This window comes from Rhinoderma darwinii, chromosome 3 (assembly GCF_050947455.1).
Source record: "Rhinoderma darwinii isolate aRhiDar2 chromosome 3, aRhiDar2.hap1, whole genome shotgun sequence".
NCBI classification, from domain to species: Eukaryota; Metazoa; Chordata; class Amphibia; order Anura; family Rhinodermatidae; genus Rhinoderma; species Rhinoderma darwinii.
In genome coordinates this window covers 204,205,027-204,230,214 of record NC_134689.1, presented here as the reverse complement: position 1 = coordinate 204,230,214, position 25,188 = coordinate 204,205,027, and the positions used below count along the sequence as shown (strand labels likewise).

General features: G+C 39.8%; 1 protein-coding gene across 1 annotated transcript in view; it reads right to left on the bottom strand.

Moving 5' to 3' along the window:
* Window positions 1–203: 203 nt before the first annotated feature.
* The window catches only part of LAMB4 (laminin subunit beta 4), a 146,911-nt gene continuing 121,926 nt past the window's right edge, over window positions 204–25,188 (bottom strand). Inside the window, exon 35 of the mRNA XM_075859410.1 lies at window positions 204–380. Within this exon, the coding sequence (XP_075715525.1) occupies window positions 241–380 (140 nt within the window). The 3' untranslated portion in view covers window positions 204–240. The remainder of the gene's footprint in view (window positions 381–25,188) is intronic.

The following is a 25,188-nucleotide window of genomic DNA, read 5'->3' as shown; positions in this document are numbered from 1 at the left end:
TTATTCCAACATTTTTAATAAACATTAAATATGCAAATGGATAACAATGATGAGGTGTTACATATTTCATGTATAATGACATCATAACTGAGAACATGGATCAGTTTAAGAAACTCATTTTATGGGCTGCTAGACACTTAAGAAACAAAAAAGAAATGTAGATTGGGTTAAAAAAAACTTTATCTTAAAAAATGTCAGTCAAATAAAAAGTACACTGTGTAACAATCACGTAAGAAATAACTAGTCTCCGCAGTTAGCTTGCTTAGCTTCCTCCTCGACTATGTAATTCTTGAGCTCCAGGGCTCTCTCCTCAAGTTGTAGCAGCTCATTCACTTTTTCTTCATTTGCTTTGTTCAGATCATCAATCTTCTCTTCTAAATCTGTAATAAAAACATGTCAGAGCTGCATTGTGAAGCTGAAATTAATATCAACACTATTTAAAAGAAGGTATGTGTGCTTTATATAATGATTACAAACCACAAAGTTTAGACAAGAGGTTTTAACAATAGGGATGATTAATCCTGGGGTAAATGGGGTTCATAAAAATTCTGTATGGTGAGACTACCTTAGCTCAAACCAAAAATCTCTGATATAAAGAAGTTAAAACATAGTATTTACTACCTCAGCATTATAATACTTAGGGCTCATTCAGACGAGCGTGTTTCACGGCCGTCACACGGACTCATGTATTTCAATGGAGCCGTTCACATGACAGTTGTTGCAACGAAGCATGTGAAGGGTCCGTGAAAAAATAGGACATGTCCTATCTTACTGCGTGTCACGCATCTCTCCATAGACTCTAGTCTATGGGGGATCCGTGACAACGCTTCCCGCATGGGTGCACCTCGGATGCGAACCTCGGTCTGTTTTTCACGTCCGAGGCTGCCGACGCTCGTCTGAACGTAGCCTTAGAAAGGGATCACTTTTTAATAGATTCTAAATAAGTTGAGGGATGTTCAACACATTCACTCAGTATGGCCAGTATTTTGCATCAGTATTTGGAAGCCAGGAGTGGAAAATTAACTGAGGAAATCTGGATTTGAAATTCTGCACTCTTTTCGTATTTTGGACCTTCTCTTGGTTTTGGCTCCCAAACACTGAAGCAAAATATTGCCCAAAATACTGCCACGTAAAAGTGGCCTAACATTGAAGTCAACTCATTTCAAAATAATTTCCTCAAATGTCAAATAACATAATGGAAAGCACTTTTGTCTTAACCTATTTTTTGGTATAACCATGCCCTAGATAGTGGAGCACATTATTGTACGTTATTTATAACACTTGGTTAGACTATTGCTGTGTCACAATCATGTTATCAAGCACTTTTTTGTTTGAAGGTGTGGTTACGAGAGTTGTAAAGGCCCTTTTACACTGGGCGATTATCGGGCAGACAAGCGTTCATAGAACGCTCGTTCCCGATAATTGCCCTGTGTAAACAGGGCAGCGATCAGCAGATGAACGAGCAAACGCTCAATCAGCTGCTGGTCGTGTTGTTTTAAAAAGTGAAATATTATCATTGTCGGCAGCACATCTCCCTGTGTAAACAGGGAGATACGCTGCCGACATGATAATGTACGGGGACGAGCGATCGGAGTAACAACCGCATGTCCCCATCCATAGCTCCGTGTGACAGGAGCAAACGAGCGCCGATTACTGTACAATCTCTTCTAAATGGGTCATTAGACAGTTTTTTTGAATATAGATATCTTGTTTTTTCATTGTTAGTTTTTTTCTACAACAAGCTATGACTGTGGTGTTTTATGATAATTTTTTACAATTCATTTAATGTAGGAAAACTGCAATGAAAAAAGCATTTAAATACATTTTACGAGATATGGATGATTTCATCTCAGTCATTCAGTCTTTGCAGCCAGTGGTGGCATTCTCAACCATGTCAACATTCATGTCTATGAATTGGAATGCTAATAATTATAAATACTCACAGCAAATCAAATGTTTTTGAAAATCTTCCAGTTTTGTAAATTCTACAAGAAGATTTTAGAAGCTTATATTCATTGACATAAAGCCAACGAATGTAGCACAACTGCAAATTTGTTTTAAATAGGCTTTACTCCAAAGCGAAACCTCTGAAAAGGGGAATTAGGAAGCCTCCAGGTGTCACAGAACTACTCTAAAACATTAACGTCTCTTCATGGTAGATGATTAGGGCCTCTTCACATCAGCGTTGGGCTTTTGTTCATGGGTTCCGTTCGACCTTTCCGTCTGAGGAACCCATGAACGGAAAGCCAAATGGAAACCATAGCTTCCGTTTGCGTTACCTTTGATTTCAATGGTAATGCTTTCATTGCAGTTAGTTTCCGTTTGTTTCTGGAAGGTTTCCGTTTTTTTCTTAGCGGAAACAATAGCGCAGTCGACTAAAGCACAGTCCTGTATGTTGGCACATGTAGCAATGCTTCAAGAGGACAATATTTCTGTAGTATGGCATGCAATGCCTCATGCCACAATTATTTTTTAAACATTGTTTTTGTTACATTTTACAAATAAGTAAAATCACAAGAATAAAAAGGGAGGGTGTGTGGAGGAGGTAGGGGAAACTTGGATTCACATAACCATCCATAATATCAAATATCTCAATGTAGAAGAGCAGGCTCAATAAAATATAAAAGCATGCCATGTGGAGAAAAAAAAACGTGCCTCTGTAGGAAATTGAAGACATGCAGTGATCCGTGATATGACGATATACATACGAGCCCTAAACACATAGAATGTTCCAAAATTATTATTTCAGGTATGGGAAGGTATTATTTCTTTCTGCTTCAGTGACTGCAAACCTTGTCGATAGAGAGAGCAAAATCCATTGAGAAAGGTACAGGTACATTCTGGGAGGAAAGCCGGCTGCAGCCTGCAACCTAGAGTTCTTTATGGGATTTATAGTATTATGATAGTAACGAGGACATGATCACAAATGAGTTTACTAGAAATCCTAGATGTTAGATAGACGTGTTCACACTTTACAATTCGATGCGACTACCTATACATACATATACAGTGCTCCCAATTTCTTATATTTTTGCATATTTGTCACATTAAAATGTTTAAGATTATCAAACTACTTTTAATATTAGACAAAAATAACCCAAGTAAACAAAAAAAAAAAAAATTAAAATTAAAAAAAAAATTAAAAAAAATAAATAAAAAAAAAATGCTATTTTTAACCCCTTAATGACCAGCCTATTTTGGACCTTAATGACCAGGCCATTTTTTAAGTTTTTCCATCGTCGCATTCCAAGAGCTATAACGTTTTTATTTTTGCGTCGACATAGCTGTATAAGGTCTTGTTTTTTGCGGGACAAGTTGTACTTTTCAATAGCACCATTTTGGGGGACATATTATTTATTGATTAACTTTTATTAACTTTTATTTGGGGGGAAATAGAAAAAAAACTGAAATTTCGCCACTCTTTTTCGCGTCTTAAATCTACGCCGTTTACCGTGTGATATAAATAACACAATAACTTTATTCAGCGGGTTGTTACGATTGCAACGATACCAAATTTGTATAGATTTTGTATGTTTTACTACTTTTACACAGTAAAAACGCTTTTTTTTCAAAATTATTTGTCTTTGTGTCTCCATATTTGAAGAGCCGTAACGTTTTTATTTTTTCGCCGATGCGGTTGTATGAGGGCTTTTTTTTTGCGGGAAGACTTGTAGTTTTTATTGGTACAATTTTGGAGTAGATGCGACTTTTTGATCACTTTTTATCACATTTTTTTAAAGTCAGGATTCACAGAAAACAGCAATTTTTCCATAGTTTTTTATTACATTTTTTACAGCGTTCACCGTGCGGGTTAAATAATGTAATAGATTTATAGTCGGGGTCGTTACGGACGCGGCGATACCAAATATGTGTACATTTTTAACTTTATTTTGGTTTTTTAAAAGTAAAGCATTTTGTAAGGGGAAAAGCTGGGTTTTTCATTTTTTTCAAATTTTTTTTAAAATTAACTTTATTAAACTTTTTTTTCACTTTTTTACTAGTCACATTAGGGGACTTTAATATGCGATTCTGCGATCGCATTTATAATATACTGCAATACTTTTGTATTGCAGTGTATTACTGCCTGTCCGTTTAACACGGACAGGCATCTGCTAGGTCATGCCTGCGGCATGATCTAGCAGGCATTCACTCCAGGCAGACCTGGGGGCCTTTATTAGACCCCCGGCTGCCATTGTAAACACAGACACTCGGCAATCGTATCGCCGGGTGTCGGGTGTCGCCGGGTGTCGGTGGGGAGAGAGGGAGCTCTCTCCCTCTCTCCAAAACCACTCAGATGCGGTGCTCTCTCGGGTGAGATCAATACTAATATCGATCTCACCTGGCAGAGCAGGGACGCTCCCAGCCCTCAGCTGCCTCTAGCAGCTGAGAGCAGGGAGATTTGACAGCTCCCTGCTCTGTAAACTTATTCCGATGCCGCAACGTAAAAAGTCTATGGCATCGGAATAAGGCCCGTTAGTGACCGACGTAGAAACACGATGGGCCGGTCACTAACGGGTTAAATTATAATTTGATTTATTGAAGGAAAAATGCTGTTCAGCCCTACATGGCCCTATATGAAAAAGTAATTTCACCCATAGCTACTAAATCAATCAGTTACCCAAATTAATTGACAATTGGGTACAATTTCACTAGTCACACGTTACTGCCAGACCTGATGAAAATAAACATCACTTAAAGGGGTATGCCAAACTCAGACATTTATGGCATATCCATAGACTATACCATAAATGACCGATAAATGACCGACAGCTCTGGGACCCACAACTATCTCTAAAATGGGGCCCCTTCATTCCCATCCTACCTTCTCTTGCTCTCGCTGTTCATCCGTCACTGACTTAAGAGGTGGCCGGGAGTTACGAGGACAGTGTAGCACAGCGACAGCAGGAGAAGGTGGGGCAGGGGTCAGCGGCCCCACTCTAGAGATCAGTGGAGATCCCAGAGGTGGGACCCACACGTATCAGACATTTATAGCATATCCTGTGGATATGTCAAATGTCCAAGATGGGATAACTCCTTTAAATAGAACTTGTCTGGCAATGTATAGCAGGCTAGTAGGTCTCAAAAACCTGCACATGATGCCACATTCTAAAGAGATTCAAATACAGATGTGAAACAAAACCATTAAAATCTACCAGTCTGGAAAGGGTTACAAAGCCATTGCTAAATCTCCGGAACTCTAAGTAACCACAGTGAGTGGCATTATCCACAAATAGAGAAAACTTGGAACAGAGGAGAACCTTCCCAGGAGTTGCCGGCCTTCCGAAATTTCACCAAAAGCGTATCAACGACTCATTCACAAGGTAAAAAAAAGACCCAGACAAACATCTAAAGTAATGCATGCCTCATTTGCCTCATTTATTAAGGCAATGTACACGGTTGCTCAATAAAAAAGACACTGGTCAAAAATAGAACAATATTCAACAAAAAATTTAACCATGCACGGCGCTGCTACACATAAGGCTAAAGGACAGTGGGTAAGATAAAGATAATTTAATAATAATAGAGCTATGCATTTGACGCTGAACTAGCATCTTCCTCAGGCCTGCATAAAACAAACAATGGTGTTCCTTAACCCCTTAGTGTCTAAGCCTGTTTTGGCCTTCAGGACCAGCCCCATTTTTGCAAATCTGACATGTGTCACTTTATGTGGTAATAACTCCAGAATGCTTTTGCCTATCCAAGTGATTCTGAGATTGTTTTCTCGTGACATGTTGTACTTTATGATACTGAAAAAATTTCGTCGTTAAATACAATATTTATTTGGAAGAAACGCCAAGATTTAGAGAAAATTAGCAAAAATTAGCATTTTTCAAAATTTAAATGTATTTCCTTGTAAAACAGATAGTAATACCACACAAAATACTTACTAGTTTATATTTCCCATATTGCTACTTTATGTTTGCGTCGTTTTTTGAACATTCTTTTATTTTTCTAAGACGTTACAAGGCTTAGAACTTTAGAAGCAATTTCTCATATTTTCAAGAAAATTTCAAAAGGCTATTTTTTCAGGGACCAGTTCAGATCTGAAGTGGCTTTGAGGGCCTTATATATTAGAAAGTCCCCAGAAGTCACCCCATTTTGAAAACTGCACCCATCAAAGTATTCAAAACAGCATTTAGAAAGTGTTTTAACCCTTTAGGCGTTTCACAGGAATTAAAGCAAAGTAGAGGTGAAATTTACAAATTTCATTTTTTTTCTTCGAAAATTCATTTGTAATACATTTTTTCTATACTACAGAAGGTTTTACCCAAGAAATGCAACTCAATATTTATTGCCCAGATTCTTCAGTTTTTACAAATATCCCACATGTGGCCCTAGTGCGATAATGGACTGAAACACAGGCCTCAGAAGCAAAGGAGCACCTAGTGGATTTTGGGCCTCCTTTTTTTAGAATATATTTTAGGCACCATGTCAGGTTTGAATAGGTCTTGTGGTACCAAAACAGTAAAGACCCCCAAAAAGTGACCCCATTTTGGAAACTATACCCCTCAAGGAACTTATCTATGGGTATAGTTAGCATTTTGAACCCACAGTTTTTTTGCTAAATGTATTTGAATTAGTATGTGAAGATGAAAATCTACTTTTTTTGTGAAAAAATTTAGAAATTTTAAATTTTTACAAGCAATAAAGTAGAAAAAACACCCCAACATATGTAAAGCAATTTCTTCCGATTATAGCAATACCCCATATGTGGTAATAAACTGCTCTTTGGACCCACAGCAGGCCTCAGAAGAGAAGGAGCACCATTTGGATTTTGGATTTCTGATTTTGCTGGAATAGTTTTCAGTGCCGTGTCGCGTTTGCAATGCACTGGAGGGATAAAAACCATGGAAACCACCCAATAGTGACCCCATTTTGGAAGCTACACTCCTCAAGGAATTTTTCTAGGGGTAAAGTTTGCATTTTGACCCCACAGTTGTTTTGCTGAATTCATTGGAATTAGTCTGTAAAGGTAAAAATCTACTTTTTTTCTGAAAAAAGGTAGCCATTTTTAATTTTTACAAGGAATAATGGAGAAAAAGCACCCCAACATTTGTAAAACAATTTCTCCTGATTACGTAAATACCCCATATGTGGTAATAAACTGCTGTTTGGACCCACACCGGGGCTTAGAAGGGAAGGAGCGCTATTTGGCTTTTGGAGCTCAAATTTAGCTGGAATAGTTTTTGGGTGTCATGTCGAATTTGCAAAGCCCCTGAGAGACCGAAACAGTGGAAGCCCCCCAAAAGTAACCCCATTTGGGAAACTACACCACTTAAGGAATCTATCTAGGGGTATAGTGAGCATTTAGGCCCCACACGTCTTTTGCAGAATTTATTAGAATTAGGGCGTGAAAATTAATATCAACATTATTTCCACTAAAATATTGAATTTTTTCAATTTCACAAAGGATAAAGGAGAAAATGCAACCCAATATTTGTAAAGCAATTTCTCCCGAGTACGGCAATACCCCACATGTGGTCATAAATGCTTTTTCATTAGAAAGTAATTAACCCTTTACGAACTGATTCATGTTTTGCTTTTTGCTTTTTCGTTTTTCCTCCCCGCTTTCCGAGAGCCACAACTTTTTTATTTTTCCGTCAATAGAGTGGTGTGAGGGCATATTTTTTGCGGGACGAGCTGTAGTTTTTATTGGTACCATTATTTCGTACATAAGACTTTTTGAGCACTTATTATTACATTTTTTGGTAGAGCCAGGGTGACCAAAAAACTGTGATTTTGCCGTTTAAAATTCTTTTTCACGGCGTTCACCGTGTGAGTTAAATAATGGTATATTGTAATAGCTTGGACTTTTACGGACGCAGCAATACCAATTTTGTGTATTTTTTTTATTTTTTCACATTACTTTAGAGAAAAAAATGTGAAAAGGGTTTCTTTTTGGACTTTAAATATTTATTTAATTTTTTCCACTGATCATTAGATCACTGGTAGAATAAACTGCAATACTAATGTATTGCAGTATATTGGGATTTTTACAGGCTCCTGTAACAGCGTGATCGCTGTTTCTGTCCGTTAGTCCCGGGTATCAGCTGTAATACACAGCTGACACCCGCAGCGTATGGCACGGGCTCAGCGCGTGAGATGCTCCATATATCACTCCCCACACCACGACATGCTATTAAGTCATGGTGCGTGAAGGGTTTAATGCGCAGCGGATGGTGCAGAGTGAAAATTTAAATTTTCCACTGATGTTTCATTTTAGTGCACTATATTTTGTGCCCATTTTGTGCCACAAATACCACATAAAATATTAACATGGTTCTCCCGGGTATGGCGATGCCATATCGGTGGACGTAAACGGCTGTTTGGGCACGCTGTAGGGCTCAGAAGGGAGGGACGCCATTTGGCTTTTGGAGCGCATATTTTGCTTGGTAGTAGCTCTGGCGTTTTGCTGGTATTTCAGTTTATAATGTGGGGGCACATGTAGGCTGGGCAGAGTACATCAGGGGCATAATAAGAGGGTACAATAATGGGGTAAATAAATAATAATCCACAGATCTGTGGCCAGTGTCGCACTTATAAATGGCGCCCTATCTTATCCGCTTTTGGAACCCTCTGTACATTTTGCATCGCCATAATCTGGGAGCCGGAACTTTTTTTATTTTTTCACCACCGGAGTCGTGTGAGGGCTTATTTGTTGCGGGACAATCTGTAATTTTCATTGGTACCATTTTGGGGTACATGCGATTTTGTTGATCACTTTTTATTCAATTTTTCGGCAAGCAAGGTGACCAAAAACCATCAATTCTGACAATGATTTTTATTTATTTTTGACGGCGTTTACCCTGGGCTATAAATGACTATTATACTTTATTCTGCGGGTACGATTATGGCGATACCATATGTATATAAGTTTTTTAATGTTTTGCAGCGTTTGCGCAATAAAATAACTTATTTAGAAAATAAATTATTTTTTGTGCCACCATATTCTGAGAGCCATAACTTTTTTATTTTTCAGTCAAAAAAGCTGTGTAAGGGCTTGTTTTTTGCGGGACGGGTTGTAGTTTGTATCGGTACTATTTTGGCATACGTGCGACCTTTTTGATCACTTTTTATTACATATTTTGGGAGGGGTGGTAACCAAAAAATAGTGATTCTGGCATTGTTTTTCGTTTATTTTTTTTGCGGTGTTCACCGTGCGGGAAAAATAATATTATAGTTTTATAGTTGGGTTCGTTACGAATGCGGTGATACCAAATATGTGTAATTTTTTTCCCTATAATAAAAGACATATAATAGGAAAAAAAGCAGTTCTTGTTCAACGTTTCTGTCCAGCCTTAGGACCTTTCTCAAGCATGTCCTAAGGCTGGGCAGATACGTCGCATCTCTGCATTTGATTGAATAAATCACTTTATTTTTGCTCATATTGGAGTGCTGCTGAATTTCTTTTGGATATACTATACAATCCTTGGATCAGGATTATCTGCTTTGCACCCGCCGCTATAGTGGGACTTTCTATAGAATGCTGCTGTTCTCTATCTACCGTATTGTTCGGACTATAAGACGCACCTGACCATAAGACGCACCCAGGTTTTAGACAACAGAAAATAGGAAAATAATTATTTGTTAAAAAATAATTTATTCTGTTTCACCACATTCTGAGAGCCAAATTTTTATAAATATTTTTTTCATCGATTGAGCGGTGTGAGGGCTTATTTTTTGCGGGACGAGCTGTAGTTTTATTGGCACCATTTTTTGGTACATACGAATTTTTTTTATCACTTTTTTTTTTATTTCATGTTTTAAGCACTAAGGTGACCAAAAAATTATTTTAATGTTTTAAAATTTTAAACTCACCATGCGAGCTAAATAATGGTATATTGTAATAGATCGGACTTTTACGGACACAGCGATTCCAAATTATTTTATTTTTTACATGTGCTTGGGTAAAAATGGGAAAAGGTTTTTTTTTTAACTTTTAATATTATTATTTTTTACACTCCTGAAAATGTATCTAACATTTTTTCTTTTTACACATTTTATTAGTTTCCCTAGGGGACTTGAACCAGCGGCTACTTGGTTACATGTGGAGTTACTGAAACAGCGTAACTACGCTGTTTCCCTAACGCCCATAGTAGTGAATGGCAGTTACGGAGGCAGCGTAGCATGCGAGCTACGCTGTTTCCGTAACTACTGTTCAGTTCTATGGGAGTTACGGAAACAGTGTAGCTCCGCACGTTTCGCTGTTTCAGTAACGCCACATGTAATCAAATGGCCGGGAGAGCACAGAAAGCTAGAACAGGGTTTAGGGGGCCCCGTTCTAGAGCTAGGTGCAGGTCCCAGAGGTGGGACCTGCATCTATCTGACATTTATGACATATCCTGTGGATATGTCATAAATGTCCTTCATAGAAAAACCCCTATAAATGTCGCGGTCGCTATTGACCACGACATTGAACTAGTTAAAGGGGTTTGCCATAAAACACATTTATCCCCTATCCACAGAATAGGCGCTACATGTGAGATCGCTGGGGGTCCGACCGCTGGGACCCCCAGCGATAAGGAGAACGTGCTACGTGAGAAGCCTGAACTTCCGGGTTCTGTGTCCGGCTTATCAATTCCGCAGTTCCATAGAGAACAATGGATAGCCGCTCGTGCATGCGCAGAAGAATCCCATTGATCTCTATGAAGCTGCCAGTCACAGAACGCAGAAGTCACATCTTCTCATGCAGCGCCCTTGGTGACTTTCGGTCCCCGTTCTCCTTATCGATCATACATGTATCCCCTATCCTGTGGATAGGGAATACATGTTTTTTATGGCATAAGCCCTTTAAACCACCAGGAACAGCGAAATTGCTGTTTCTGGCCATTATAGGAGCGCGTCAGCTGCTGACACCTGAAGTGTATAGAGCGGGCTAAGACCGTGAGCCCGCTCCATACCTCACCCCCCTCCAGCTCCATGATGTGCTGGCATGTCATGGGTCGGGAAGGGGTTAAGCAACGACGCGGTCATAGGACCCGGCGATGCCGGGGCCCTTGACTGCGGACTATAAGATGCAGGGACTTTTTAGCAAGATTTATTCTTGCTAAAACTGCGTCTTATAGTCCGAAAAAAACGGTATATATATATATATATATATATATATATATATATATATATATATAGCAGACAAAAAATGGCGACAGCACCCTGCGACACTAATGCCACCTAAACCACAAAATATAAATAAATATGCACTAAAGCTAAATCTACTTGCAAATAGGGAGGTTCTTAGTGCACATTTTGATCAAAAAGTGTTAGCCCACCTGCCACGACAAGGCGACCTCTGTAAGGTGGGAACCTACGCTGCACATACACCCAGAACTGGGACTAAGCCTACATATATACCTGGGGATGGTAGGATCCAGCATTGAACTGATTAAAATGTGCTGTTCAATTTTTGTTGTGTTTATGGGATCCATATATGTGGGGTTAGTGACTGCCTCCACTTGTTGTTCTTGCACTCCTCCCATTCTGCCCTGGGTGATTTTAATCAGTTCAATGCTGGATCCTACCATCCCCAGGAATATATGTAGGCTTAGTCCCAGTTCTGGGTGTATGTGCATCGTAGGTTCCCACCTTACAGAGGTCGCCTTGTCGTGGCAGGTGGGCTAACACTTTTTGATCAAAATGTGCACTAAGAACCTCCCTATTTGTAAGTAGATTTAGCTTTAGTGCATATTTATTTATATTTAGTGGTTTAGGTGGCATTAGTGTCACAGGGTGCTGTCGCCATTTTTTGTCTGCTGTATATCTGCAGTCATAGGTGTTCTTGCACCTGCATACATTTTGTATCATTTAGTTGGATTGTGCTGTTCAATTTTTGTTGTGTTTATATATATATATATATATATATATATATATATATATATATATATATATATATATATATAGTGTCCCTTTTGGAAACAAAGCATTTAGGCATCTAGATCACACAGCTCGTACTTGCTAATGACATTTTTTTTTTCAAATCTGAATTTCCTATATTGAATACCACAATTCAAAGACATTCTAATGTGCACTTAAAACCAGCATCTCTAGGTTTACAGACTAAACAATCCCATTCTTTGAGGATAAAATAAAAGCGCTGTCTTAATTTAACCAGAGTCTGTTTTGTCTGACAATAGTAGTATTGTAATAATACCCTTTAGTTACATAGCACAAACATATTCCATAGTGTGTCTACAGCTATGTCATTATCTATACAGGAAAGGTTATGGCTGAAAACGTTTTTTGCCTCTTAAAGAGGCTCTGTCACCAGATTTTCAAACCCCTATCTCGTATTGCAGCAGATCGGCGCTGCAATGTAGATAACAGTAACGTTTATTTTTTTCAAAAACGAGAATTTTTGGCCAAGTTAGGAGCATTTTTATATTTATGCAAATTAGCCTTTCTTAAGTACAACTGGGCGTGTTTAAAGTTAAGTACAACTGGGCGTGTATTATGTGTGTAACATCTGGGCGTTTTTACTTGTTTTACTAGCTGGGCGTTGTGAATAGAAGTGTATGATGCTGACGAATCAGCATCATCCACTTCTCTTCGTTAACACCCAGCTTCTGGCAGTGCACAGACACACAGCGTGTTCTCCAGAGATCACGCTGTGACGTCACTTCCTGCCCCAGGTCCTGCATCGTGTCGGAAGAGCGAGGACACATCGGCACCAGGCGACAGAGGCTACATCGACTTACCTGCAAACGCCGATGCTGCTGCAGAATCAACTGTAGCCTCTGTTGCCTGGTGCCGATGTGTCCTCGCTCGTCCGACACGATGCAGGACCTGGGGCAGGAAGTGACGTCACAGCGTGATCTCTGGAGAACACGCTGTGTGTCTGTGCACTGCCAGAAGCTGGGTGTTAACGAAGAGAAGTGGATAATGCTTATTCGTCAGCATCATACACTTCCATTCAGAACGCCCAGCTAGTAAAACAAGTAAAAACACCCAGATGTACACACACAATACACGCCCACTTGTACTTAACTTTAAACACGCCCAGTTGTACTTAAGAAAGGTTAATTTGCATAAATATAAAAATGCCCATAACTTGGCCAAAAATGCTCGTTTTTGAAAAAATAAATATTACTGTTATCTACATTGCAGCGCCGATCTGCTGCAATACGAGATAGGGGTTTGAAAATCTGGTGACAGAGCCTCTTTAAGCACGCAATGATTTATTTTTGTTTCCACAACCAATAATTACAGACAGGATTTATCATAAGGAATAGATAGCATTTATCTATAGACGGCCATCCTACCCACCATCCAGGGACAGGACAGCTTGGCTCTTGTTGCCCCTTCCCACATTCCTTCTCATCCTTAGTAGAAGAAATGGATACATTTTCTCCCTCACTTATGTGGATAACAATTTTGGAGAGAAAGAGTCCTGTGCCGGTTCACATAGACAAGAGGAAAGGGCTAACTTTAGTCTGGCCATACAAATAAGATAGTTGTTGACCAAACACTTGTTTAGCGAACAACTATCAACCTCGTCCTCCCCTATACATGCACTCTAAGCTCGGCTGGGGGACAATCCCCTGCCAGACATCTGTCATCCGAGGGCTCAATACACATTTCATTAAAATGATGAATTTTTCTGGATCCACGGGCCAATGAGCGGGCAAACAAGCGTGCATAAAATTCTGCTTCCATTATCACTGCAAACCTCCACAAACATTTATAAATATATGTGTGAATGATATTACCATCTTTTGCTATATGATGTTTTTGGTATGAGATGAGGACTATAGGTTTAGTTGTTTTTAAAGCACTTTATCATGCAAACAGATAGTTCATGTAGAAAGACTTGTAAAGATGAAGTTAAAACTGGAATCTGATTGGAACGCCACTCGTATGTGTGTGTATACATATTTTTCTCTAAATATATTTCACATGTCGTTTAAAAGTATCATTCAACTTATGTTTTTATGACTTGGTAAATGTTTTTCTTCATTAAACGTTAGTGTCCCCGTTATTAAAATGTGATACATTCATTATTATATTAGCAGCGGTCCCAAATTGCTATTTTGGGTGGATTATGTGAATACAGCAAATCTCACGAAGGATTTCTGTGTCAATGTATAAGGGAACTTACTAGACTTGAACTCTGGACACTCCAGTCTTACTTTGCAGCCTTGATCACTCTGCTACGGAGAAAAATGCCTGCTTTGGGCTTGCACCAGCCATTTGTTTTCCGCTCTTGGTGATTGGTTATAGATTGTACCTGCTCTGTGTCCAATCTTAGTGGCTATTGCCCTATATTTACCCACAGCTTTCTACTTCCGGTGCCTCATTTTTTGGTTTGCCAGTAATCCAGTTTCCCTGTTCTTAACACCGAACTCTGCAAACATTTGACCACGGCTTATCTGTCGCTCCTATGTATTAAACACTGCATTACTATTGACTAATATTGTGAAATGTGCCTCGCCTATTGGATTCCAAACCCAAGAAGCTGCATCTTTACTATAGCTTATAAATAAACTGTTATTTTCTACCCTATTTTTAATAATAGTAATCATTTTAAAATTGTATTAACATTTAATACAATAATGTTATCAATTTTTCCTTCTGTATTTTGTCTTAGAGAAGTAAGATCTAATCATTCAACAACTTGTTTGTAAGAGGATACTCATGTGTTTTAGCATTCCGGATATGCAGATAAACAAATTATGTGAGCAGCCCTTTAGTCCTTCTAATGGCCTCTGTTCTACCTATCCCCTCTTTCAATAATTAAAAGTGCTGGGAGACCTGGCCATAGGGATGGAAAGGTGGCGATTGGGTAAAATAAAAATAAAACTCTTCCTTACGCATGTAACAATGGAGATATGGGATGGGGAAATAAAGTTACAAAAAAAGAAATTGTATAAACTGTAGGTCACATTTACTAATACAATTATGTTTAAAAATGTGCTCCATGGACAATGCTACCAGGTGTGTGTCTTGTGCCATGTAAGCATGCCTTGAACAACCGTTTGATGGTGAATATCTCTGCACTAGATGCACGCATGTTGTGTATTTGTGACCCCAGGTACTGGATGTAAATATTCAGCTTGCAACTTTTAGGAACATTGCAAACCTGGAGAAGAGTTTAGAGCTCACTGAGCAAACACTGGCTGGGGCCAGTGAGATGGACGTGGGTGGAGGTGGGCAATCTCAGGATCCAGAGATTAGTAGCTGGGTAACAGTTAGAGGAAGGGGTAGGGGAAAAAGTGCCGGGGAGGCTAGTCCTGAACTGGCCCAACCTAGTAAATATGCTTGTTTAGCTGATATTAGGGATGCAAGTCCAGAGCCAGCATCACTGCAGCAGGGCATTGCTCCTAGCAACCAGGACAAGGACTGCTGTAGGAAGGATAGAGGTAGGAGTGCAGCAAAGGTCAGACAGATATTGGTAGTAGGGGATTCTTTTATTAGGCGGACAGATAGGGTCATCTGTCGCCGCGACCGTGAATTGCCAAACAGTGTGCTGTCTGCCATGTGCTCGGGTTCGGCATATTGCGAATCGAATTGACAGATTGCTGGGTGGGGCGGGGGAAGACCCAGTGGTCATGGTACACATCGGTACCAATGACCAAGTCAGTGGGAGATGGAACATCCTTAAAAATGATTTCAGGGAACTAGGAGAAAAGCTAAAGTCCAGGACCTCCAAGGTAGTGTTTTCTGAAATACTACCAGTACCACGAGCGTCACTAGAAAGACAGCGGGAGATTAGGGATTTAAATAAGTGGCTTAAAAAATTGGTGCAGGAAGGAGGGGGTTTGGGTTCATGGAGAACTGGGCTGACTTCTCTGTCGGCTACAGATTCTATGGTAGGGACAGGCTGCATCTAAATGGGGTGGGTGGTGCTGTGCTGGGGGAAAGAATGGTTAGATGGCTGGAGGAGCTTTTAAACTAGGATGTGGGGAGGGAGGGTGGGGATACACAAGCGGGGTTAGAGTACATATGGAGTGGGATAAAGAAGGGATTTAGTGGGGGCTGTGGTTAGCAAGCCGATTAGGGAGGTGACTAGGAATAAATACAGACCTAAGAATATTAAAGGTATCGGTAAGATTAAAGGTATGCTGGCGAATGCAAGAAGTCTTGCAAGTAAAATGGATGAGTTGGAGATTTTAATGACCGACATGGATTATGATGTATTTATATATATATATATACACACACACACACACACAGTTGCAGCTCTTTAACAGATCAGGCTGGGAATGACAGCACAGCGTGATCTCCTAAGATCACGCTGTGCTGTGTGATTAATTCCCACAGAAGCTATACCGAAGTGTCACAAATAGAGAAAAAACCACGGCGCCACATAGTGAAGTAGGTTAGGATAGGCTAATGGAGGAAAGAAGATACCATGCTCACCAGAAAGCCATAGGTAATGCGCGAGGAAACAGAGTCCACAGGTGCTGCTGCCAGATCCGGACCGGTGACCAGAGGTACCGCTGGTGTATAGTGGATAAATGTAGAAAAAGAGGGGATCTATATTGGCGCTGCTGAGTGGATCAGGTACGATGGAGAAACGAGTAGTCTCTTCCTTAGTTTAAATAGGTGCTTTATTGCAACGCGTTTCGACGCCGAACTGGCGTCTTCATCAGGCATAAAATTTTAGTTTAAAACATGCTGGTATATATATATAACACTGGATACTGATTGGCCCAGTTCAGATGGAACAGAATTGGCAAGAAAAAACAGCCAAAACATGGTGGGTCAAAGTTCAAACAAATATCAGGCAAAATAACAGAAATAGTCAAATTGAATTACGATTAGAATGGGAACATATAGTTAAATGAATAAAAACTCGGGATATTAAAATACAGAATAAAAGATGTTTTGCGTGATTTTTATATAAGTCAAATGTTGTAACGGCACCGAGAACGTAAATATTTTAAGTAGAGAGGTTTTTCTCATAATATGGTCTGTAAAGGTTTATTTTCCGTTAGTGATACTGTAGCATAAATGTGTTAGTTTTATTCGGTGTTTTTATTGTTTTTATTGATGTAGTAGATGGGGATTTGTTTAGGTCAATGCGGGCCGTAGTCATGGAGATTATTTAAACTACGGAAGCCGAGGCGGGCCAAAGCTAGGTGGTGGACCGCATACGGTGGAGCGCATGGTGGAACGCAAAATGGCACGCAAAGTCCGGGGAATCGTGTGGGATGTCATTAAGTACAGAGATGGACAGAACTATTGCTGAAAAGGTAAGTAGAGATTTGTGTGAACAAATTTTAATTCACAATATAGGTAAAAAAGGGGGGGGGGGGTTTTGTCGGCAACGGACGATAAGTAATACTGTGAGTCAGAAGTTTTTTTAGTTGAGACAATTTGAATGGTTTATTCACATATAGAGGTTGTTTAGAAGATCGGAAGAAGACGGTATTTGATTGTGTATGTGATCGCTAGGTTATGATAAGGAAATCATGAAGGTATATGTATGTGCGTCTTAGTGTGTTTACTAGACGGGTCAAGGCATATCATAATTAGGAGAATTAGTAACTATTGGTAGGACTAGTCCAAACTTCTGACTCACAGTATTACTTATCGTCAGTTGCCGACAAAACCCCCCCCCCCCTTTTTTACCTATATTGTGAATTAAAATTCGTTCACACAAATCTCTACCTACCTTTTCAGCAATAGTTCTGTCCATCTCTGTACTTAATGACATCCCACACGATTCCCCGGACTTTGCGTGCCATTTTGCGTTCCACCATGCGCTCCACCGTATGCGGTCCACCACCTAGCTTTGGCCCGCCTCGGCTTCCGTAGTTTAAATAATCTCCATGACTACGGCCCGCATTGACCTAAACAAATCCCCATCTACTACATCAATAAAAACAATAAAAACACCGAATAAAACTAACACATTTATGCTACAGTATCACTAACGGAAAATAAACCTTTACAGACTATATTATGAGAAAAACCTCTCTACTTAAAATATTTACGTTCTCGGTGCCGTTACAACATTTGACTTATATAAAAATCACGCAAAACATCTTTTATTCTGTATTTTAATATCCCGAGTTTTTATTCATTTAACTATATGTTCCCATTCTAATCGTAATTCAATTTGACTATTTCTGTTATTTTGCCTGATATTTGTTTGAACTTTGACCCACCATGTTTTGGCGGTTTTTTCTTGCCAATTCTGTGCCATCTGAACTGGGCCAATCAGTATCCAGTGTTGTATATATATACCAGCATGTTTTAAACGAAAATTTTATGCCTGATGAAGACGCCAGTTCGGCGTCGAAACGCGTTGCAATAAAGCACCTATTTAAACTAAGGAAGAGACTACTCGTTTCTCCATCGTACCTGATCCACTCAGCAGCGCCAATATAGATCCCCTCTTTTTCTACATTTATCCACTATACACCAGCGGTACCTCTGGTCACCGGTCCGGATCTGGCAGCAGCACCTGTGGACTCTGTTTCCTCACGCATTACCTATGGCTTTCTGGTGAGCATGGTATCTTCTTTCCTCCATTAGCCTATCCTAACCTACTTCACTATGTGGCGCCGTGGTTTTTTCTCTATTTGTTACATTTAGATCGGACGTCATCTGCTTCTATCAAGCTGATATCCCGATAACAGGAGCTTTACCTTCCTTATCCTTTGTGATTTATCCCCCACTGGATTTTGGAGTTCTCTCCTGCACTGGCAGCCGCATAAATCTTTGGAAGTCACCACATTACAAGCATCCCTATTGGATCAACCACCTTCGGATCTCTCCAACTCTCCACGCATAATGCTGGACTTCATCACTAAGAGGAACGCTCTACGTGAACTCCTGATTTTGGAATCAATTTGGAATTTCGTTCCCCCTGAACCTTCTCACACAGTGAGTAAGAATCAATCTGTGGCACAAACCCAGATGATGACTGACCTGTATTTATCCCTTGAAGACTCTCTGAAAAAGGAAGCTCTGCAGAGCATAGACTGCCGTTTTTTACTGTTGTACATCTCTGAAAATATTGTACCTAGGGGTTTAAGGATTTTGACCACCAACCCTTACCCTGCCGATATGTCTTTCAGTTCCGACTGGAAATCTCTCATCGACACCTGCCATATAGGCATGTTGAAAACGTTACACAGTAAACGCACATCATTGAGTAATACTCTCATTTCCGATATCACTATGATCAAAGATCAGCTATCTAACTTTGAGGACCATGATGATTTCTGTAAACTAGAAAAATCTACCAACAATAGGTTATCTAACTATGAGAAAGAGCTTATCTCCAAAAAAGCAAAAAAACTGCTAAGAGATCGAGCAGACTACACACTCAATCCCTCAGGTGATTGGAGACCTACCTCCCTACCCATTTCTCACAAGAACCCCAATATGCCTGACCTTAATATAGCCCCTAAAGGGGATAAATTTGTTCAGGCAGATCCCACCACTCCACGTGAGTTGACCACCACCTATGGTCGATCTTTTAGGAATAGTTCAAAACTTAGACCTATTAATCGAACCAACGGGTCAATCTCCCTAACAAAACCATAAATCACGCAAAACATCTTTTATTCTGTATTTTAATATCCCGAGTTTTTATTCATTTAACTATATGTTCCCATTCTAATCGTAATTCAATTTGACTATTTCTGTTATTTTGCCTGATATTTGTTTGAACTTTGACCCACCATGTTTTGGCGGTTTTTTCTTGCCAATTCTGTTCCATCTGAACTGGGCCAATCAGTATCCAGTGTTGTATATATATACCAGCATGTTTTAAACTAAAATTTTATGCCTGATGAAGACACCAGTTCGGCGTCGAAACGCGTTGCAATAAAGCACCTATTTAAACTAAGGAAGAGACTACTCGTTTCTCCATCGTACCTGATCCACTCAGCAGCGCCAATATAGATCCCCTCTTTTTCTACATTTATCCACTATACCGAAGTGTCGGGAGTCTGAATAGACATCGCGTCCCGGCTGGAGGTGATGTCTATTCACTCTCAAGACACTTCAGTAAAGTTTATGTGGGTGTATGTGACAGCACAGCGTGATCTTGCGAGATCACGCTGTGCTGTGAATACAAATGGACATGAATGGAAAGAAGTGTATGACGCTGATCGGTTAGTGTCATACACTTCTCTTTACAATGCCCACTTGGTAAAAAGTTAAAAAACGCCCAGTTGGGCATTAAGAAACTAATTAGCATAAATCTAAAATTGTTCATAACTTGCTCAAAAATGATCGTTTTTCAAAATAAAAAACACTGTTGTTATCTACATTACAGCGCCTATCAGATTATGTAGGAGATAGAGCATTTATAATCTGTTGACAGATTACTTTTTAATTGGGACATAGAGTCCGCTAGATGTGCTAAAAGCTGTAAGTTTTTATACACAATTCAAGACAATTATTTCACTCAGTTGGTTAATAAACCAACCAGAGGGGATAATGTGCTGGATCTGGTCTTATCTAATAGACCAGACAAAATATCAGATGTGGAGGTCCAGGAGCACTTGGGCAATAGTGAACACAATATGTTTTAATATAATTTTCAATGAAACAATACGAAGGGGAGCAACAAAAACCTGGAATTTTAGGAAAGCAAAATTCAATTGACTGTGGGAAACACTTAGGGTATGTTCACACGGCAGCGTCTGTTACGGCTGAAATTACGGAGCTGTTTTCAGGAGAAAACAGCAACGTAATTTCAGCCGTAATGGCATGTGCAGGCGTCTTTCGCTGCGTCCATTACGGACGTAATTGGAGCTGGTTTTCCATGGAGTCCATGTAAAACGGCTCCATTTACGTCTGAAGAGGTGACAGGCACTTCTTTGACGCGGACATCTTTTTTACGCACCGCTGTAAAAAAAATGACCGTCGGAACAGAACATCGTAAGACCCATTCAAATGAATGGGCAAATGTTTGCCGACGCTTTTGAGCCGCATTTTCGGACGTAATTCGGGGCTAAAACGCCCGAATTACGTCCGTAAATAGTGTGTGTGAACCCAGCCTTAGTCTTGTTGACTGGGATCATGTAATGGTAAATAGGCATACTGACGCTAAATAAAGAGCTTTTAACCAGTCCAGGACCGGGATATTTTGAGCCTTCAGGACTAGACAACGTTTAGCCATTTTTAGCATGCGTTTGTTCGTGAAAAAGCCTGATGGCAACTGATACATTATTGCATCAGTTGTAATCACTGACAGACAAAAAAAACTGATGCTGATGCAACTGACATATGTGAACGCACCCTAAGCTGGCAGCATGGGCAAAAATATGGCAGATGAAATTTAATGTTGATAAATGTAAAGTAATGCAGATGGGATGCAATAATAGCATTAAAGAGGCTCTGTCACCAGATTTTGCAACCCCTATCTCCTATTGCAGAAGATCGGCGCTGCAATGTAGATAAGAGTAACGTTTTTGTTTTTTTAAAACAAGCATTTTTGGCCAAGTTATGACCATTTTTATATTTATGCAAATGAGGCTTTCTTATGTACAACTGGGCGTGTTTAAAGTTAAAGTACAACTGGGCGTGTATTGTGTGTAACATCTGGGCGTTTTTACTTCTTTTACTAGCTGGGCGTTGTGACTAGAAGTGTATGATGCTGACGAATCAGCATCATCCACTTCTCTTCACAACGCCCAGCTTCTGGCAGTGCACAGACACACAGCGTGTTCTCCAGAGATCACGCTGTGACGTCACTTCCTGCCCCAGGTCCTGCATCGTGTCAGACGAGCCAGGACACATCGGCACCAGAGGCTACATTTGATTCTGCAGCAGCATCGGCGTTTGCAGGTAAGTCGATGTAGCTACTTACCTGCAAACGCTGATGCTGCTGCAGAATCAACTGTAGCCTCTGGTGCCGATGTGTCCTCGCTCGTCCGACACGATGCAGGACCTGGGGCAGGAAGTGAGTGACGTCACAGCGTGATCTCTCGAGAACACGCTGTGTGTCTGTGCACTGCCAGAAGCTGGGTGGTAACGAAGAGAAGTGGATGATGCTGATTCGTCAGCATCATACACTTCTATTCACAACACCCAGCTAGTAAAACAAGTAAAAACTCCCAGATGTAACGAACACAATACACGCCCAGTTGTACTTTAACGTTAAACACGCCCAGTTGTACTTTAGAAAGCCTCATTTGCATCAATATAAAAATGGTCATAACTTGGCCAAAAATGGTCGTTTTTAAAAAAAACAAAAACGTTACTCTTATCTACATTACAGCGCCGATCTGCTGCAATAGGAGATAGGGGTTGCAAAATCTGGTGACAGAGCCTCTTTAAATCATATACATTAAATAGAATAAAACTGGGGATAACGGAACAAGAGAAGGACCTGGGTATTCTGGTAACAAATAAGCACTCAACATCAGGCAGCAGCTGCAAAAGCAAATAGGATTTTGGGGCGTATAAAAAGAGAGATAAAAACCTGGGATTCAAATGTAATATTACCACTCTATAAATCCCTTGTAAGGCCACATCTAGAATATGGAATTCAGTTTTGGGCTCCACATTGTAAAAAGGACATAGGAAAACTGGAGAGGGTTCAAAGGCGGGCAACGAGATTATTAAATGGGATGGGCGGAGTCGCTTATAATGAAAGGCTAGAAAAATTAGGCTTGTTCAGCTTGGAAAAAAGACGTCTTAGATGGGAACTTATTAATATGTATAAGTATATGTGTGGTCAATACAGAGAACTAGCACATGATCTGTTCCTTCTAAGGACTCTACAAAGGACAAGGGGACATTATTTTCATGTGGAAGAAAGACGTTTCAGACGTCAATATAGGAAAGGGTTCTTTACAGTTAGAGTAGTCAAACTATGGAATGCCATTCCCCAAGATGTAGTGATGGCAGACACTATGTCAGCATTTAAAAAAAGGCTAGATGATTATTTACTGACAAGTTGCATTGAGGGTTATAACTAATCTAGCAATGAATGATGGGTAATTTATTGAGGTTGAACCTGATGGACCTATGTCTTTTGTCAACCTATATAACTATGTTAATTTTTATTTAAGAATGCCCCCTGATGCACTATGTGCATAAATTCTGTACAGCAGCTTATGGAGTTCCTACAGCTCCATAGAATGCTTATGGCTCCATAATACAGAGCCATATGTACTCCCTGGGGGAAACATATTGAGATTGGTGTACAATTGTCACGTACACACCTTCACAGCACGTGACCTGGGTGCGACTGCAAGGGGTTAATCTATCTCCACTAACTCGATCTTGCACTCACCTTCCACTCAGGTCGCAAATTGAGAATAAATCACACCCTAACACAACCCATACACCTCAGGTACACAACTCGCTGCTACCACTAACGGAATATGGGCGATAACTCACAAAAGACACTCACACAGCTCTTCAGCAGTCAGAGTTAATACATTCTATAATAGACTATGGCAAACCTCGCAATTTTCAAGTACTGTAAAGAAGGTCAATTGAAACGGAGTGTGCTGTGGAAATTTTTTTTTATGTTATGCCACGCTTCTAATCCTGCCCAATCCCTGTCCATACACATCCAGTTACTTTTGTGCCTCCACACAGTATCAGGATTTTCTATAACGCAATTTTTCTATGCGTTATAGGAACATCGATGTTCATATTTACCAGCATACATTGTAGTTTTAAATTCTTTGTTGTTTGTCACTATTCAATTATAAATAAATGTATTTTTACAATTTAACTATTCTATTAGATAGCAAGTAGTTGGGGAAAAAACGTGTTTATATTGCCTTTGGCAATTTCTTCTCCACACAGTCTCATGCCCTCTGAGTTACCCCAAACAGTATCATGCCCCAGTAGTGCCCACACACTGTATCCTGCTCATCTAGTGTCCCCAAAAAGTACCATGCCTCCGCAGTGCCCCAACACAGGATCATTCCTATAGTGCCCCCCCCCACAGTATAATGCCCCAGTGTCTCCCTACAGTATAATGCCCCCAGTGCCTCCCCACAGTATAATGCCCCATAGTGCCTACCCACTATGAATAATGTTCCCACAGTGCCCAACACACAGTATTGTGCCCCTATAGTGCCTCCTCAGACAGTACAATTCCTCAATAGTGCCCCCACACACAGTGAAATGCACCCATAGTGCCTGCACACACAAAATATTGCCCCCATAGTACATAACACACAGGGCCGGACTGGGACATAAAATCAGCCTTGGCATTTAAAAGTACCCAGGCCCTCCTGCTGTCCATGAAATATGTTAATGTGGTTGCGGACCCACCCTCAGCTATATAAAAACATTGTACATTGTTCCTGATGCTTATTGAAATATTGCCTTCCTGTTGTGCTACTCAGATATTTCATAAATAAGTAAATTCCACAAAATTGCTGAATAGGAGCAGCATGTGATTGGCTGAATGTATGCACCGGTCACTACTCTAATACAAGAACGGTGTCTGATTATCTGTTATAGCAGCAGGAATGGGAAACTGATGGGTATGGGTAAATGGTGACGATACCCAGAAATGGATTCTCCCCAATCATAGTTCAATTTCTAGTAATACATAAAATATTACAGAAATATAAAAAATATGTGTGCAAAAAATTCAATACATTATATACTACCAGGATATATAATGTGTCCCTAATTTATTTATGGGATGAAATAGGGAGTAAGTATAAGGGAGATGTAATTTAATTTTTAGGTGGATGAAATTAATATTTTAGTAATCCTTACTGCCCAAAATTATTATATTGTTTAAATGCCGCTATATACTGTACACACCAACAATGCAGTCATATACAGTATAGTGTACACATGAACATTATCATCATATATACTGTACACATGAAAGTCCCTAAATACTGTATACATGAATAATGCTGCTATATATGAATAATGCCGCCATATATACTGTACACATAAATAACGCCACTATATACTGCACACATGAATAATGCTGTCATATGTACTGTACACATAAATAATGCTGCTATATACTGTATACTATACACATGAATAATGTTGTTATATATATTGTACACATGAATAATGCGGATACTGTGTACACAAACAATGCCATCATATACTGTATATGTTACACATTAATATTGCTGCTATATATATACTATACACATGAATAATGCCGCCATATATACTGTACACATAAATAACGCCACTACATACTGCATACATGAAAAGTTTTGCCCTTATATATGGTACTCAGCAGTAACGCCACTATATACTACACACATTAATAATGCTCCTATATAT